This window comes from Schistocerca gregaria, chromosome 6, assembly GCF_023897955.1.
Source record: "Schistocerca gregaria isolate iqSchGreg1 chromosome 6, iqSchGreg1.2, whole genome shotgun sequence".
Classification (NCBI taxonomy): Eukaryota; Metazoa; Arthropoda; class Insecta; order Orthoptera; family Acrididae; genus Schistocerca; species Schistocerca gregaria.
The window spans coordinates 462,283,033-462,302,181 of NC_064925.1; the positions used below are offsets into that span (position 1 = coordinate 462,283,033).

The window sequence follows — 19,149 nt, forward strand, 5'->3', positions numbered from 1 at the left end:
TTGATTCAAGTAAATGTGGTTTATTTAGTAGATTAATTACAACGCAACAGCATTCAGGGCACAGTAGATGACATTACCAGTGACCAATTTCTTTCAGACACTAATCTCTCATGTAGGAGAATTCATATACCCGAGTGGACAATACAAATACAAATGATTTGTAACTTTCCAATAAATGATGTTGACATGAGCAGGTAGTTAGAATAATAGACAAATAGCTGACAACAAAACTGTTTTGTTGCAGAGGTGAATTAATGTCTACATCAATATTTTGGAAGTCACTATAGGCATGAGTTACAATATACCAACAATTTAAAGATTTAAAAATTGATTCATAGCAAACTGGAAGTATGAGACCTTTGAAACTTCTGTATAAGCCTTCGCGTTAACAATCACATAGAGGTTATTTAAAAAACATTCACATTCCCAGTTTCGACAAGTAATTGCCATCTTCAGATGCTCTTAATCCACTAAAATGCTTACTACAGATAAATATAGTTACACATTTTATGACGATCAAAGTTATTTAACATTTAAATGAATATATCGTAGTGTGACACAGTAAAAGTCTAACTTTTATCATGTAATGACATGACGCACACTCACTGAAATGTTAAAAAAAACATCATGACATTCAAAGTGCCGAAGGATTTTGTTCACCAATACAAAGCTTTATACTGGCTCAAGACACCCGAAGGCAGTAACTCGGTAACTATTTGCTGAAACTGGTAATGTGAATATTTTTTAAATAACAGCTAAGCGATCACTGATTTAATAAATTTTTCTACACAAGTCTTTTAGACTTTTCTCCAGGAGTTATTGCTGATTGTAACAGGGCAAGCCAGTTGTCTCAGAATGCAAATCTGTTTATGTATGTAGACAAAAGGTTTCACTGTTTTACATCCAGGAAGTTAGAGTGGCTTATGGAGGTCAGAAATTGGTGAAAAGGCTCCAAAATGGAACTTCTTCAGTGGTTGCAATTATCATCAACTGCCTGAAACTGTTATTAAGTACACTGGTGTGTAAAACTTCAGGAGAAAATTAACTTTCTCGTTATCTGTCACTGATAAGCAACATAGCTTGATGAAACATTGACCATACATAGAAGGAACAGCTACAGTATGAAACAGAAGGTAACAAAGAAACATACATACCAACAGGAATGACACTTTATTAAAACAGCTACCTTGAAGTCACTACGATTAACGACCACCCCCTGGACATTACAAAGGCACCAAAATGGTTCTTAATAGACTGCGCGATTACCATGAGTGGCAATGTGTATCCTGCAATATGCTCCCATGTTGGCAACAAGGCTGGTAAGAAGTTTTTGTGGTAGGGCAATGTAATGAAGTTTCACAAGTATTTGCAAGACTGTTACAACCATGAAGCTTTAAGACTGATTTTTGGGTGGAGGCCAAAGCTCCTGGAAAAAACCGTATTTGCTCCACTGCCCAACATGCTAAACGTTGGCCACAGACTACTCTTCATCCCATGTCATCAGTCCATATCTGCTCCAATCACAACACCTACAGCTATTTCATGCCTTGTATTGGGAGATGACATCCATGAAAGCATTAACCTGGTGACACATATAATGACCCTTTATTTATGCTGAAATTTAATGCTTGTGTGCGACTCCTGTCATGCCTGATCCCTCAACCAGGCAGTCCCGGCACAAACGTTTCTTCCCATGACCATGCCCAGGCCCAGGCCACTACTAGTAGTACCCTGATTTTGCTTGGATTTTTCGACCTCCAACCCAGAGGCTGAGCAGATGGTATAGACATTTAAGGCTCAAACGCATAAGGCCTTGCTGTCAATATCAACTGAAGAACTGTTCCACAACTTCCTTGTCACATATCACTCCACCCCCCTCGAAAAGGCCAGTCCAACTGATATTACAGTGGCACAGGCATCAAACCCCGCAACTTGTGCAATAATAGTCCGATTTAAATAGCTTTAACAGAAGCATCAAACAATAGAAAAGCCAGGATGGAACAATGACAATATTGTGAAAAGGATAATTGCTACTCACCACACAGTGGAAGTGTTGAGCCACAGAAAGGCACAACAAAATGACAGCTAACCAAAAAAAGTGTGTGTGTGTGTGTGTGTGTGTGTGTGTACACACAAATGAAGGCTTCTTTGACTAGAACCTTATTTGTTTAGTAGTCGTTTTGTTGGGCCTGTCTGTGACCGAGCATTAAACGGAGGGAATGTACTTTATTCCAGACGAATTACCTGTATCACTTAGTTTTCAAGTACCTGGAAATTGAGATACAGAACTGTAAAGACGCCATGAATACCATTTTCCAAATTCACAATTCAATTTGGAAACTTTAAACTGAAACATTGAATGACCTTTTATTAAGCAAATTTATGACTGGATTAACATATTTTTAAACCCAATGCTGAAATGATTTTTACTCAAATACAATGAAGTTTTAGCTACAATAGTTAAACTGTGAACCAGAACCAAAGCTACTTCAATGCATCATTTAAAAAGTAAGATACAACAATACCTTTGCCCAGTTGTGCAGTGCCACAAAAATGTCTGTGTCTATATCACTGACTCCTATAGTGTAGAGCTTCTGACGTTCTGTGTAGTCTTCTAATACTGTCCACATCTCTTGAAGCTCTGGAAGGAGAGTTGTACTTTCTGCCTTGCTAGGATATGCCAACACAAGGGAGTCGACAAAATCGACATTGAGTGCGAGAAACACTGAAATGTAAACACTAGTATAAGACGATCAATATTAAATACTACGTGAACTGCAAACTAAACCATATTTTGAATACAAATACATTTTCATGGATAATCAAATACAGTACAGGGTCAAAATTAATTTATATATTTTACGTTAAATGGAAGAGCACTTACTAGTTTCCAGAGCTTCACATAAGGTTTCCTTCTTTGGAGATGAAACAAATACTTTAATTCCTATTTTCAAGCCTTTTCTATCTTCTGAGGTAATCCCTGTTTGCGTGTCATCATCAAGTCGCTGAATCTGTGACAAAGATAAATAATATAAAATACTATGTTCAAGGATTACATTCTTACGGGGAGAGCAATCACAAGCAGTAAATACTAAGGCAACAAAGCAGGATAAATTCCTAGGTCAAATCCAACTGTTTATACCATGCAGCTGCTATCTTTATGGCAACCATTACAATAGGCACTTAGTGGTGAACAAATTTGAATACAGAGCTGCATATCTCAACAAGCCACTGCTAACTCACAATGAAGATTACTAATATCTTTTTTCCCTTTTCTATTCCATTCATATATAAAGTGAAGCAGAAGCTATTGACTATAAGGCTCCATATGCCTCCTCTCTCTTACCTCATTGTCATAATGATATGATATGGTAGTAGCATAATGAAGACAATTTTCTTTGAATACAGGTTCTCTAAATTTACTCACAGTGTTTCCATGAGAACTATGTTGCATTTATTCCAAGGATTCAGATGTAAGTTACCCAAGTAATTCTTTTCTGCTTTCTATATGGGCAATACCGATCTGTTACAGACCAAACAGTGCTTATCTGAACTTGAATGATAGTTGTTGTCATGCCTACTGGAACAACAACTAATTAAACAAAATGAATAATGAGAATGTGACATTTTAGAAGAGTCAGGGAAGGTGGTTCAGCGATGCTAAAACTATTCTCTGCTGCACTGGAGGTGTATAATTACCACTTTTAAAAGGAAGTTTTACATGTTAACAATAAAGCCATTGAATAAATTAATGAGTTCAAGTGTTTCTGGCAGTTTAACACAGCTGGGTGGACAGCAAAAGGAAAACTAAACAATAAAAATGGTATTGATTGATGATTCCACAGAGTGCTGTGAGCACAATGACTATATAAAAAGGAAGGTCAGCATTGGCCATAATTTTGATGATTCATTAACAGCAAAATCTATTTTCATTCACATAATGATAATCTTCAGTGCTTTAGCGTACAAATTAAAGCTTGTAGGCACTGGTGTCTAGTTATTAGCAGTAGCAGAAGCTGTGAAACAATATTGTGACTTCTGTTACTGCTAATAACTAGACACCAGTGCCTATGAGCTTTAATTTGTACACTAAAGCACTGAAGATTATCACTATGTGGGCAAAAATAGATTTTGCTGTTAATAAATCATCAAAATTACAGCCAATGCTGACCTTCCTTCTAATTTTAATAAAAATGGTCTTGCAGAACTTCTGATAAATTGAATAGGATGTCCATTACTAAGCTTACAGTCTATCTAAAAATAAATGCTTACAATCAATGTGTATTACCAGTTTAAAGTTATGGCAGACAGACAGACTTTTATGGCTGGGGCGGGGGAACAAGTTGGACAATGCAGGACAGGGTCAGCAGCAAGAGGCTCTTCTTTCTCTCCTCAGCTTATTTGCAACTATTTGTCATGCCACAGTATGTGTAAGTAGGTTTACAAACAACATACATTTTTCTGAGAAAACACAGCTACATGCTAGCCATTTACACAATAAGATTTTTACGATACTTCCTGGCAGATTAAAACTGTGTGTAGACCAAAACTCAAACTCAGGATCTTTGCTTTTCTCAGGTAAGTGCTCTATACACTAAGCTACCCCAGCACGACTCATGACCCACACAGTTTTAATCTGCCACAGAGTTTCATATCAACACACAATCCGCTGCAGAATGAAAATTTAATTCTGGGTGATTTTCTCTATCTTTACAAGCAAAGTACTCGGCATTGGCGAGGTATGTATTTATTTCAATTCTGTTAATCCATCCGTTCCTCTCCCATCCCAATAGCAGGTAGCTGATTCTTACTTTCACAGTATTTCTTTCCAGATAGTAAGTGATGTGTACTAAGTTTGTTTGAAATTAGCCCAGTGGTTTAATATGAGATGTGGAATACATAACATACATTTTTATAATATGTATGGATTTACAACAAAATCTGATAAATGTAACCCAACTACAACTGTCAACACAGAAATTCATCCATGAATAGGTGGATTTGTCAAGTAGAAATGGTTCTAGTTTGTTTTTGAAACTTTTGATACCTGTCAGTACCAGTAATTCACATGGGAGGTGGTGAAATATTTTTTTAGCTGCACACTTAGTTCCTTTCTGTGCAAGAGTAAAGTCGAGCTGTAGAGTGTGGAGGCTATTTTTGTTCTTAGTGTTACGTTTACGGGTGCTATTCTTTTCAAACTGGGCTCTATTCTTCAACATATTTCACAATAATAAATGTAATGTGAGGCTGTTGCTGGTTTGCCCAATTTTTTGAACAGTTGCTTACATGAAGTTCAAGGGATGGACATCAGAGATCCTTATAGAGCATTTCTGTACAGTGAATAGAAATCAACTCCCATGAACCACAGACCTTATTGAGGTGGGGTGTGTAGCATGCCTCAACCATATATATAGCCATAGCCTAGGTGGAACCACAACAGAAGGATGTAGGTTGAGAGCCCAGACAAATAAGTGGATTCTAAAGAGGGACAATAAGCCTTTCCAGGAGTTGCAGGGGCAACATTTTGGATGACTGACTGATCTGTCCTTTGAAAATTAGACAACGTGGCCTTGCTGTACTGGCACTGCAAAAGGCAGACAGCATCTCTGGAGGGATATTACTCAGGAGGCTATTGTCATCAGGAAAAAGAAAACCGGCATTCAACAAGTTTGAGTGTGGAATGTTACCTCTCTTAATCGAGTATGGAGATTAGAGAATTTAGATAGGGAAATTGATAGGTTAAAATTATAGTAGTGTAGTTAGTAAAGTACAGGGTGCATCAGAAAGAGTCATCCGGTTAAAAAAAAAAAAAAAAGTCTTAACTGTTATGTTATTTGAGATATGTGCATGAACAACATACTATTGGAAAGAGCAAACTCTCTAGCTTTACATGGTTCCTGCTAGTTAGCAACAGTATGTGGCTACTTCAGTTCTAGTAAATATCTTATCAGGACAACAGAAAGAATTTTGTGTTCTGGATTTTGGGCAGTGCGGATCAGTTATAACTATTCAGTGTGGCTTTCGTACTAGGTATGGTGTGGATCCACCTACAGCACAGAGCATTAGATGTTGGCATTAACAATTTTGAGAAACAGGTTGTTTGTGTAAAGGCAAATCGCCGGGCCGTCCCCAAGTGTCTGACACAGACATTGAACACATCCGCCATAGTTTCATAAGGAGTCCGCAGAAACCCATTCACCGTGCAGCTCAACAGCTCAACAAGCCCCCAATGTCCATGTGCTGCGTTGACATTTACACATGAAACCATACAGAATTCAGCTACTGTGAGCTCTTCATGAAGGTGACAAACAACAATGTATAGAGTTCTGTAATTTTGTTCTTGGAAAGACGGAGGATAACAGTTTTCTTCCATGCTTAATGTTTAGTGATGAGGCAACATTCCATTTAAATGGAAAAGTGAACTGTCATAATGTGAGAGTATGGTGTATAGAACAATCACATGAAGTTATACAACATGAGAGGGACTATCCAAAATTTAATTAAATCTAGGGAGCAGCCGGAAACCCACAAAGGCAGAGTGCAATTAGTGGACATGCATCCTCCAGTCCCTGCTACTTATCACAGATACCCCACTAAGGAATTGCTGAGGAAAGACTAGCAACACTGACAGGGCAAGCAGAGAGACAAAAGATGAAACTAGTCAATAGTCCATGTGAGAGTGGGGAATAAGAGTAAAAGAGCAGGCAGGGTGAAGACTGGGCTGGACCACCAAGCCCAGACAGCAGCAGCCCAGTCTGCGCAGAGAAGGCAACAGTGTTCTGCCAACCCCTTAATGGGCTGATAATGTTAAGAAGCCTTCTCAGAGAGAGTGGTAAAAACTCCAAACTAAGTCAGCCGCTGATGCATTGTCTCCTAACAACAGGGGTAGCGAGTCGGGAGATTAAGAGTGGGCCGCAGGGTGGCTAGGTTGGGACAGTCTAACAAAATGTGGATCACCATCAATTGGGAGCCACAATGACAGTGGGGTGGGTCCTTGTAACAATGGAGATGACCATGAGTCAACCAAGTATGACTGATGCGGAGCCTGCAAAGGACGGTAGAGTCCTTGTGAGAGGCCTGCAAGAAGGACCTCCACAGATTCTTAGTCTCCTTTATCACCCATAGTATGTTTGATGAAGTCAGAGTCATTCCATATTCCAGACTCCTCAAACTTGATGGCGTAGTAACCAGTCTGAAGTCTGTTTCCAGAATACTGATCTCAAGAGTCTGATTTACTGGTAGCCAGTTTAGCCAGGCTATCAGCGAGTTCATTCCACGGGATTCTGATGCGGTCTGGGGTCCACATCGTTCGAGGGCATATGGGGAATACTGTAAAGTGATGACAAAGGGGTGGAGATGTTAACACTGACAGAGCCTGCAAACTGCTCACTGCAGATGAGAAAGGACTCACTGGTCCAGGAACAGATATGTTCAAGAGCATCAGAGATGACTACAAATTCTGCAGTGAAAATACCACAGCCATCCAGCAAGTAGCACAGTTCTGTATGTTCCATGTCAGTATAAGCAAAGCCTATGTGACAAGCAACCATCAAGCCACAAGTGTAGACTACTTCAGAACCCCTCAATGCAGCAAGGATAGAAGAAAAAAAAAATTGGTCGCACAGGGCTTCAACATGAACCAAGTCTCTCGGACCTTGTGATAGGCCAAGATGGAGCTATGAACAAGGGATGCACCACAGAGATGTGTACGAGCGAGCCATGAGCAGAGTTGGTAGAGGAAACAGCTGGAGTTCAGAGAGGAAGAAAATGATGTGGATCGCGATTTTAACCCCCAGATCTGGGTCGCCATTGTGGGAGATGGATTTCTGTTTCCGGGAGGAGGAGACTGTAGTTTGGACACTTAGGGAAGCTGCAAACATGGGTGATTTTATTGACAAGCTGCTGTTGGTACCCGATCTGCAATGGAGAAAAACAGCCTCCAGAAGCTAGCTGCTCACAAGGCTAGTTTGAAAGACTCCTGTGGCAAGCTGAACCCTGCAGAGGTGTATCGGATGCAGTATCCGCAATGCTGAGGGCAATGCCAAACCATATGCCAGACTCCCATCATAAATACGGGACTGTATTAGGGCTATGTAAACCTGCAGAAGGGTAGTGCGATCTGCACACCCGTGTATTAAAGTGCAGCCAGCACTTTTGCTTAAATGTACGGTGTGACAGGAAGTTCTGGATAAAAATTTGGAGTGGACCCAGGAGACCCCATAAACGTAATGGTGAAGTGTCACCACGTAGTGTCTAAGCCTTTTGTGGGTCAGAAAATATGGCTATAATGTGTTAACATTGAGCAAAAGCTGCTCAAATGGCAGACGCCAGGTAGACCACATTATCAGTAGTGCAATGCCCTTGGTGAAAACCTCCCTTGGATAGAGCCAGGAGACCCTGAGACTGAAGGAGCTAACACAGCCACTGACTCACCACATGCTCAAACAACTTACAGATAACATTGGTGGGACCTGTTGGGCGATAAAGATCTAGAGGGTGCTGGGACGATGATGCTTTCTCACCACTGCAATGGGAACGAGCCCTCAATCCAGATGTGGCTAAAGAGGGCATGGATATGACACTGACAATCCACTGATAGGTGCTTATTTGTTTGTGGATGCAGTCAGGTCCTGGGATGTATTGAGGCAATGGTTTAGGAACTGAATGGAGCATTATACGGCTTCAAGTAGCATATACTGCAACATAATTGCTTTCGCTCCACCCACTGTTTCAGGACACGAAAGGCAGGTTGATAATTGTCAGACGCAGAGGTTTTAGTATAATGCAGAGCAAAACGTTCACCTACAGCATCTGGGCTTATGTAGATGGTGCCATTCTAGGTAATACCTACAAGTGTCTGGTACCTATAGAGGTGCTGATCTTTGCCCAAATTGGCAAACTTAAGGTACATGGCCTGATGGCTGAAACATACTGCTCCCAGTATTCTTTTTTCCATCATTTTATTTGGTGGTAGACTCAGGCAAGGGGATATTTAAAGGCAATGATGTCCTACATTGATGGGTGCCATTTATTGTTCTGGGGAGCCTGCCCATGATCTCTAGTGGTCTCTACCATTTCTGAGACAACCAAGGTACTGTCTTTCATTAGGGTAGGCACAAGGAATGGGAACACCAAATCAGCTGCTGAAAGAATAGCTGTAGTCATATTTTGGACTGCCTCATCAATATCTCCATGCAGTAGGGAGCCAAGGGTGACAGAAGATAAAAACACCCCAGTCAACACTGCTGAGAGCCCATCTGGGCACGCATCTACAGGAATGACACTGATGAAAGGACAGACAGGAGGATTGGAAAGGGGTCACAACCACCCAGCTCAACAATTCTCTAGTGGATGGACGGGAGAAGCCAAGGCTACAAACAGAAAGGTCAATGACCAATAAAGTTCCGTGTGCCACACTGAAGTGTGGGGTACTGATATTCAAGAGGCAAAGGTCAAGTTGTGCCAGTAATTTTGAAGTCTTTACAATGGCCAGTGATCATGGTACCACCTCACAAAGGGCTAAGGACACTGAAATCACTCAATATTAGGATAGGTTGGGGAGCTGAGAAACATTATGTTCTGAGACACTTCACTGTCAGAAGGGAGGAAAACACTGTAGATGGTAATAGCCTGAAATGCCCTTACCTGAACAGCCACATCCTCCAAAGGTGTATTAGGAGGCACAGGTTCACTATGTGGAGTGCCCAGAACATGCGTGCAAACTCTGCCCAACACCCTGTCACAGATAGCACAATTCTTATAATATCCTTGATATCCACGTATGGCTGGGATCCACATTGCTGGAGACCAGGTCTCCTGAAGGGCAATGCAGAAGGCAGGGGAGTGCTTAAAATATGTTGTGGATCAACCAGGTGGTGGAAACTGCTACAATTCCACTGGAGAATAATGTTGATGTATTGAGAGGCGATGAAGGTACCAAGGAGGCAGGTTACACACTCTGGTCACTTGCTGCCACTGGTTGAAGGGTTATACCAGCAATACACATATGTTCTGGGTTCTGTTGTGTGGTGGGAACCGGGGCCTCAGGGGCTGCTGGAATCTCCTCCTCAGCCAGAAATGTGGAACAAGTGGGAGATCTGGTAGTGTGGGGGCCGCCAGAATGTGTCTTCTTGGAGAACTTTTCCTTGTCTTTCCTCTCCTTAGATGACTACAATGATTGTGAGGGCTTCTCTGAATCTATTCCAGATAAAGAGGATGATCGCAAAGCCCTGCAATCAGCACACTGTGGTTCCTTCAGCCACTGGTTGGTATCCATTTGCAGAGCAGCAGAAACCTTTGAAGGAAGTGTCCCGAGGGACCCCTTTCCTGGCAAGACAGGTCAGAACAAGGTGATTCATCTTAGTCTGGGAGGTAGAGACCAATGGCCCTGGTGGGTGGGAAGCAACAAGAGGGGAGCCCCCATCAATCAGGGGGGCAAGCATTGTGAGCGGCCCCGAGGACCCATGGTAGGAAGCGTAATGGGCAGGAGTACTGTCGCCATAGGGGGCATCATAGCTGTAGCATATGACTGTTCTACATACTGAGAGCAAACACTTACTACTTCTTGGCCCTTATGGTAGGTTAGTTTGTCCAGAGTTTTGTATTTTCTTCTCCCTCTGGAAAAGAAAGAGCGCAGTCTGGTGAGCAGGGAGAATGGTGTTTTCCACAGTTGACACAGATGGGGGGAGAGGCACAAGAAGCATTCACATGCATACTTGTCCACAACTTCTAGAGATGTGACTAGTGTTGCAACGCTAAGACAAGCACCCAAATTTGGAACTGTAAGGGTCTACGGATTGTGTGCAGCTGTGCAGTACCTTAACACTGCACTTGCCAGCCAACCTGTCTGGAACGCTGATGATTTGCTCCGCTTTGGTCAGTAGACACGTGTCCGGCCGCACTGCGATGGAGAGTACGCCACTGGCCGCCGTCCGCAGCAGGCAGTATTAACTAGCGCGGCCTCAGGTGCGAATATTTCTTTTCTTAGCTTACCTTTCGATACGACCGTAATTAGCCAGTGTTTGGATGTCAGACACAGTGATGATGGATGCACGTAGAATGCGTGTTTTATAATCCGTCTTTGTTAATAAACCTGTTTAAACTTACTCCTTGTGTTGGCATATTGCTGTACCTCAAGGACCCACCGCTTACAAATCCTGACAAAATATTCGTATAATAATCATCCGGGGCAACAACACAGACTAACCGCCTTGTAGAACACTTGAAATAGTGCATTGGGAGGGGGAGGGCGGCAGCATACAGCTTCACAACACATCAGTATACCATCTCCTTTACCTTTTCAGACAATGAGTCACCCTTAAAGTCCAATATGAAGGCACTGGTAGCGACCATATTTTCTTTTGGCCTCCAATGCACATAACAGACAAAGTGTACACCACATCACACCTAGATGGCACGTAGCTCGTCATCACATTGCAAGAGCAGGTCTCGGTTGAAAATGATACCCTGAGCCACACTTAGACTACTATGGGATATGACAGCTACCAGTATGCCATGCTACAAGAAAGCAGTGCCCATGACTGTGTAGGGGAAGCTAGTTTAATCAAAACTGACCCACTTTTCATTTCAGAGATGGCTGCCACTTGTCTTCCAAGTTCTCCACAAAGAATAAGGGCTTGTGGCCAAGAATGAATCCCATTAGTCCTTGAGCAAACAAAGTATTGGGGAGGGAGTATTTCTCTGCTTGCTGCTTAGCACTGCATTCTTACCATGGTGTAGCCCACAAAAGGAAACTTTTCTGGTCGTATCTCCCTGTGTTAAAAGAGGACATTCCTTAAAGAGAGACTGCTGGGACATAATGGCCACCTATAAGAGATAACTTCCACCTGCTACTCATCTGCCACGGTGACACCCACCCTCAGCAATGGCTACCTGGCCAATAATCTGTTGCTCAGAGTCCCCGTGTCCCAGTCATGACGGACACATACTCCTTGGCATACATGAGAAGATTTCAGCTCAGCCACCAACAGTGCCTGTGTGGTCAGGTACTCGGCAACCCTTTGTCAAATCGTCCAGACTGTTGCCCCTGCAACTACTGAAAAGGCCCTCTTCAGGAACCATAAGTTTGTTTGGCTTCTCAACAGACACCCCTTCATTGTGGCTGCGCCGATGGTGCAGCTATTTCTATCGCTGAGGCCTCCCCGCCAACCGCAAGGTCATTAGATCATGGGGAGGGGGATGTAGTAAACATAATTATATACAAGGAAGCTCACCTGTAGCTTCGTAAAAATTATGAACAGATTTCAAATAATTCCACAGCAATGAGATCATGTTGTGTATATGAAAAATTATGGGTATTCAAGAAAGGACAAAACCTGGTGTTTGCACGTTTCAAAGATGCTCGATACAATTTACAGGATGTGCACGATAGTGACCTACTATGTAGTGCACATCAACTTGCAATTGACAGAGTTATTTCTAGGGAGACAGTGAATGGTTGTGTACCTTCAAACGGTGCTACAAAACTGGAAGGCACAAGATAACGAAATTTCAAACAAAGAGTCAACTTGACGACATTCCTTTCTAAAGACTGAGCAAATTGATGAACAATGAAGATGATCTGTTCAACTGACAGGAGGAGGATCATCTACAGTTTCTGCACTCTGGCCCGCCGTGGAGAAAACAAGACGACACGTGACCAAAGCATAAACATCAGGAACACTTTATGGGTGGGGTGATGTAGGGCCTCACATCACACCTGTACATGAAAACTAATTTTCTTGGACGTTCCCTTCACAGGCTAAAATGTCTGTATCTGATTGATTATCTTTAGGATCTTTTTGTACACACCAGACAACGTGTACACCCCGCTGTTCAACATTGGCCTGTAGCTCCTCATCTGTCTGGGGTGTAAGTTCTCTGTGGAAGGCGAGTCCCTGAACTATATTCGAAGTCTTGCAATGGTTACTGATATAAAGTAATGCACATGTCTGAAGCATTGTAGGTTGAGCAGCAGATAACTTCTACAAATTCATATTCTCCGTATTACACAAAAAAATGATGTTTACCGATTGCAGTAAAAGTATCTCCAGTTCGAGTAGATACAAGGCACTGGATAAACTCATTCACTCTTGATCATCTGCCTTCTCCTTCCCATTGGGCAGCCACGGTAAGGGAAGCAGTCATTACAACTGCTTGCACAGAAATTTCTAGGTATGACTGACGAGACAGCCAAATCAGACTGACCACTGCTTTGGTTAATTGGGTATGTTTCATACGTGCAAAACATACAACTTAATGCCTCCCACTTCGATAAAGAACTCTTCCCATGAGCGCCACCCAGCTGCTGCAAAAGTCATCTGGCACAATGGTCATTTACGGAAATCATGATGCCCCAAGAAAATGGATATATACACGTTGGTATGCATGGGGAGTGGCAGCTCAGCCATCAGCAGTGATCCCTGTGTTTTCAGATGACTACTGAAAGTGTATATTAATGACCCCACCAGGTCAGATTGGCTATTGTGTTTACTTTTAAGTGCACATATGAGTGTACACAGTTACTGTGTGCAGGTAATCTTTAACACTGCATGCAGTAGGTGCTATTTAAGGCATCCATCCCCATTTGGTCCACACTACAGGAAAATTTTGAAGATTAAGATCAAAGACGAGGACCAGAACTTAAAATAATCCGAAAGGTGATGTAAAATTAAGGAATAAATATGCTGAGAAAGGAAAGAAGAACCTAGGAGATAGCTGGGTCAACAACAAAGGCTGCCTGCCATCATTTGTAAGTAAAAAAGATCTTTATGTCCTGCGCTCACTGTAGCATACTTATGAGTCATGGCAAGCTACTGCTTAACTGTTACCTGGCTATCTGTTACAATACATAACACCCAATGTTAATTACATCAGTCAACCAATTTAATTAATTTCTGATCAATACTTCCACAAAAATTAGCAGCCCAGCCTCTCCAACTAATCTCCAGCTGTTCCTCAGGGATGTTATTTCAAATTACAGTGTAGAAAGTAGGAACATAACTGAAACAGATGTCTATCTAGACCTAAAGACATGATCTGGTGGTTCAATTGGTTAAGAACATGCTTTTGAAGAGCGACAGGTTGCACTTCAATCTCCAGTCTGTCATTTTCAACTGAAATGTCAGAGCCATTTTTTTCCTCCAGTAGAAAATGTAAAAGGTTTTATTAGTGATCACTAATCAGTTGAATAGTTTTACGACACCCTTCAGCACTTTCTTGTATTAACCGTCAATGTGTATCAATTATGGGCAGGTGTTTAGCTCTTTTCATGAAGAGTGTCTTTATCCAAGTGAAACTGCTTCAGCCATTTCCCTACTTTTTCCACACTGTGCAGACTTTCTTCCAAGCTTACAAAATTTGCTCAAACATTTTTTAATGTCTTAGAAGGGGTTCATGGTGCTATGTGCTCATTGCATCATAAAGAGATCATTTTGTAATTACAGCTGTAATCAACTTAAAGCTACATCTAATCACCTTTGTAGTTTGCAAGGCATTTTCTAGTAGATATTGTGTGCGCACACAATTTTCAAGCTCTAATGCCAACTCCCATTTTAAGTTTTGAAGAATAAAGGCACGGGGCTACAGTTAAATCTGACATAGAAATTTTTGTAAATGCACAGAGCCTTCCTGAAGTGAAAGACCAGAATTCCAGAACCACCTAGATTGACACAGAACCTTTAAGGCTCACAAAATTTCACATGATAGGCCTACTCTGTTAGCTGTTAGAATGAAACAGTGCCCACATTAGGAATCGTTTTTGTGCCTAAAATTCTCCTTATGTTCTGGGAGTGATCCTGTTCGCAATCCCTACGATACAATTTTTGGCAACGTCCTTATTATACTGTGTTACCTCCAATCATTCTTTGATTCACTGATGACAATGATCGAATGGCACGTTTAAACCAAACATATAAGTGATGACAGCTCATGTTAGATTACACAGAGACATTTGTGTCTTCCCTGCCCGCACCCTCCAAGTGCACACCCTACTCAGTTCACATCATACTTCGTTACTTGCTCACATTAATCGCGGAGCTATTAAGTTACATCTACCACCACCTTTAATCACTGACCTTGGATGCTCTGTTGAATAGAAGATACTGATTACACAAGATTTGCTGACAAATTTCAGGGATATCCGTTGCTTTGTTTTCACCTCTCTAAACGACTAATATTTATTATTATTATTATTATTATTAATTTCCCTTCCGGCGGCCGACTAGCTAGTCCATCTCCACTAACTAGGAATAGCTGCCTACTCCTTAATATGCATTTAATATATATATTTCACAACAACAGGAACAGAATTACAAGTACAGAGTTGCTGCCCTGCTTTCGGTCAAACTTTAATAGATCTCGGCATGAGCCTTGCGACTACATCACATATACATCAACTCGCTTGTACAATCACGAATATGATTTTCTTACCTTTACACTATCCTCTTCTACAGCTTTGACATCTCCTTTGCTTAATGTTATCTTCAAACTTTCAATCAACTGCAAAATCAAAATGTAAACGATATTTCAACGCCCAGTATAATATCATGTAACGTATTCTTAATGACTATCCAAAACATAATGTAAAAATTATCGACACTTAAATTACCTCATCTGTCGGGTTTTGTCCAGCCTTTTTCTTAACTTCATTCAGATTTAAAATGTTTCCTGTGTGCATATAAATGTTCTTCACATTCGGTGATAAACTATCCAACATTTTCACCGTGCTTATCAATCCTCTACCTTATAAACATTACAGTCAACTTCTTTGGGTAGCGTTTATATAGCACGTGGCTTTTCATCTGTCACTACAGTTGCGGAGGGGGGAGGAGCCAGAGATGTGAAATCATGCCTATTAATCGCTTTTTCGAACTGACAGACTTCTGTTACAAATGAAAACGAATAATAGTTTCGCATATTTATTGAGTCAGACATCGGGTGGCCTCGCTGAGCAGCTTCCTATGACCATTTAAACACTCGAACTCTATCTATAGGGCGTAATTTATAACACCGCTTTTTGAGAAGATGAAATTGCAGCGTCATGGTTTGGTGGCAGCGTTTTGCTCACGAGTATAGAGCGAAAGTCATACATGCGCAGCCCTAAGAATTGCATCATCATTTTCAGATCGCGAACAGTTAATACGACTGATCGATTCCATAGTCGATGACTGAAATTGCGGAAGTGTTATACAACTTACGGTGGTTACCTTATCGTATATTGTGTGATAAATCAGTCAACCTACAGTGGTAGCTGCGTCAGCATGGGTGCCGACTTATTAAGTTTTGCGTACGCTGCCACTGTTGCAGCTGGAGGAATACTTGGCTATGTAAAAGCGGGTAAGGCGATGGATCTCCACTTTTGGCAACACGAAGCCGCCGTGGATGCGACTACTTGAATCGATTCCTATCATTTACAATTTACATATGTTCCTATGTAGCTCGTGAATGAGTATACATCGCACTTGTTATCGAATTATACTTGCATAAAATTTTAGTACTTCCTAACATTATGCAGCCTCCGAAAAAAAAGAGTGAGGCTGTTGCGCAGGTGTTACCAGTCATTCCGACTCGGCACATAATGTGTTTTTCTTAGTGACATGCAGATCATACATTCGTAGAACTTCCAGCAATATTGTCATTGTGTGCATCATGTCTTTTAAGTGCCCTCGGACCCTCACAACATTTGTCATTGTCCACACAACTTGTAGAATCATTCAATGCGAGCACTGGGCTATCTTATTGTTATTTAGCATCCCTGAATTGCTAACCTCTCAGATGACCCCGTTGTCGTTGGATTGCTGAACTTTATCTCCCCCCCCCCCCCCCCAAAAAAAAAAAAAAAAAAATTGCATATTATTACCTGTAGATTGTAATGTAAGTAAAAGTGGGAAGATCATGATGCTGCAGTGGATCTCACATGCCTAATGAAGTTTTTGTTTCCATTTGTAGTTACAGCAGTACAGTTTTTTATATAGAGTGACTGTACTGGATGGAGGGAGGCTTTCTAGGCTCATTACTGCACCATTAAATATGAGAGAAGGAAAACAAGCTTAGGCATCCACTTATCAGACAAGAAACAGCAGGAACATGATAAAGGTGAAAGAATTTTGGCATCTATATCCAAAAGCCTTATTGTTGTGATGGGGAGGGAGAAGAAAATGGATAATTTTAAGAAATAAGTCCGGAAGTTATTTAGAGCTATAATCCAAAAAAGACAGGACGCTGGCAAAATATATGAACAAACAAAAATAACAGGTAGTTATTTTTATCTGGAGGACGTGTAGGTGAGAAACTTAATACCATTATTGTATAAATTGAGTCTTCATATTAAATGGCTTGAATAAGATTTGCTGTCAAGGATGGCTAAAAGTACTAATTGGATCAGTCTACTGGATACTAGTGTTAGGAGCAGAATTGATAAATAACAAAGTAAGATCTCAGTTCACTGGGATGTATTATTTATTACTATGCTAGATGGAGGAATTTTGGACACACAAATCTAATTTTGTAGAGTATATGCAAATATAAGCAAAGTGTAAAATTGCAAACAGGTTGATGGTCCGTCAAAACACTTTATTGGAAAAACGGTGATGAAACTTTCTGTAACAAGTGCAGCAAAAATAAAAGTGGTGAAATGAAATGATTTATGGCATCAGTGGCCATGAGACCCCTTGTGGAGTTGCTCGGCCACAAACTATTTGACACCACTTAGGCAACTAGCGTGTCTTTGTGATGACAGTGAGATGAAATGATCAGGACAACATGAACACCCAGTCTCTGAGCAGAGAAAATCTCCAACTTGAGTAGGAATGTAACCTGGGATTCCGCAATCTAGAAGCAGCAGTGCGAACCATTAGAATAAAAGTAGTGAACATAAAATTGGTATACTGCTGCGTATTCCTAAAAAGTTTGATCAATCTTTGACCCTGTGATTGCTACAAGAACTTTTGCACAGGTACAAGAAGAGATTGTAGCAAGATAAAAATTACAGACTAAATTACTAGTCCTATGTCCTTTCACAGAGGTAAACCAAAGAAATTTTCTTCTTGCCTTATCACTGCTGAGATAAGTTGTACTGTTTATTGGTGCTAATAGTTTTGAAAGGAAGCCAAGATTGTTTAAACGCATAAAGTCCAGGGTCCTAACTGACTCTTTGAAGTTTCTGTAGAGAATTTTCAAGTGAATTGTCTACAATTTACCAGAGATACCTTGAACAAAGAACTGCATGTAGTGATTGGATAGAGAGGATGCCACACCAATCTATAAAGAGAGAGACAGCAGAAATGGTCAAGAAAACTATTATTTATTAGCACTTTCCTGTATCACTAATATAATTTTAGATCAGATTCAGAGTTCAGTTGTAATGACTGTCTTGTAATAAACCCACTATGTCCATGTCACACAGCAGGCACATCAAAAACTCCTATTACACAAGCATGACTCACAATTTCACACAATAGGCTAAAAACAATGGATAGAGATAATTTTGTTTTTGGACTTCATAAATATAATGAGAAATATTTCATGCTCTCTCAGATTTTTTCCCCAAATGACAGGTTTATCTATAATGTAATAGTATCCAACCGTATGTTGACAAATACCAAACAAGTACTAATATTTTCAGCTAGCTCTTAATGTAAGATTGTGGTCCAATATATATATATATATATATATATATATATATATATATAGGGAAAGCGCCGGCAGACAGGCACATGAACAAAACACACAAACACACACACAGGATTACGAGCTTTCGCAACTGGCAGTTGCTTCGTCAGGAAGGAAGGAAGGAGAGGGAAAAATGAAAGGATGTGGGTTTTAAGGGAGAGGGTAAGGAGTCATTTCAATCCCGGGAGCGGAAAGACTTCCCTTAGGGGGAAAAAAGGACAGGTGTACACTCGCGAGGCCACCCGATGTCTGACTCAATAAATATGCGAAACTATTATTCGTTTTCATTTGTAACAGAAGTCTGTCAGTTCGAAAAAGCGATTAATAGGCATGATTTCACATCTCTGGCTCCTCCCCCCTCCGCAACTGTAGTGACAGATGAAAAGCCACGTGCTATATAAACGCTACCCAAAGAAGTTGACTGTAATGTTTATAAGGTGTCTGTGTATGTGCAGGTGGATATGTGTGTGTGTGTGTGTG

At 41.0% G+C, this 19,149-nt stretch overlaps 2 protein-coding genes across 3 annotated transcripts in view; one reads left to right on the forward strand and one right to left on the reverse strand.

Moving 5' to 3' along the window:
- The window catches only part of LOC126278233 (glutamate--cysteine ligase regulatory subunit), a 34,488-nt gene extending 18,347 nt beyond the window's left edge, over positions 1-16,141 (reverse strand). The window contains exons 1-4 of one of the 2 annotated variants that reach the window (XM_049978212.1): positions 15,608-16,141; positions 15,430-15,498; positions 2,885-3,011; positions 2,526-2,725 (exon numbers count right to left, since the gene is read on the reverse strand). In XM_049978212.1, coding sequence (XP_049834169.1) covers positions 2,526-2,725; positions 2,885-3,011; positions 15,430-15,498; positions 15,608-15,715 — 504 coding nt within the window. In that variant the 5' untranslated portion in view covers positions 15,716-16,141. The remainder of the gene's footprint in view (positions 1-2,525; positions 2,726-2,884; positions 3,012-15,429; positions 15,499-15,607) is intronic. The other variant, XM_049978214.1, reaches the window with a different exon arrangement.
- A 112-nt stretch (positions 16,142-16,253) lies between these two features.
- Positions 16,254-19,149, forward strand: part of LOC126278234 (transmembrane protein 14C) — a 51,827-nt gene continuing 48,931 nt past the window's right edge. Inside the window, exon 1 of the mRNA XM_049978215.1 lies at positions 16,254-16,335. Within this exon, the coding sequence (XP_049834172.1) occupies positions 16,260-16,335 (76 nt within the window). The 5' untranslated portion in view covers positions 16,254-16,259. The remainder of the gene's footprint in view (positions 16,336-19,149) is intronic.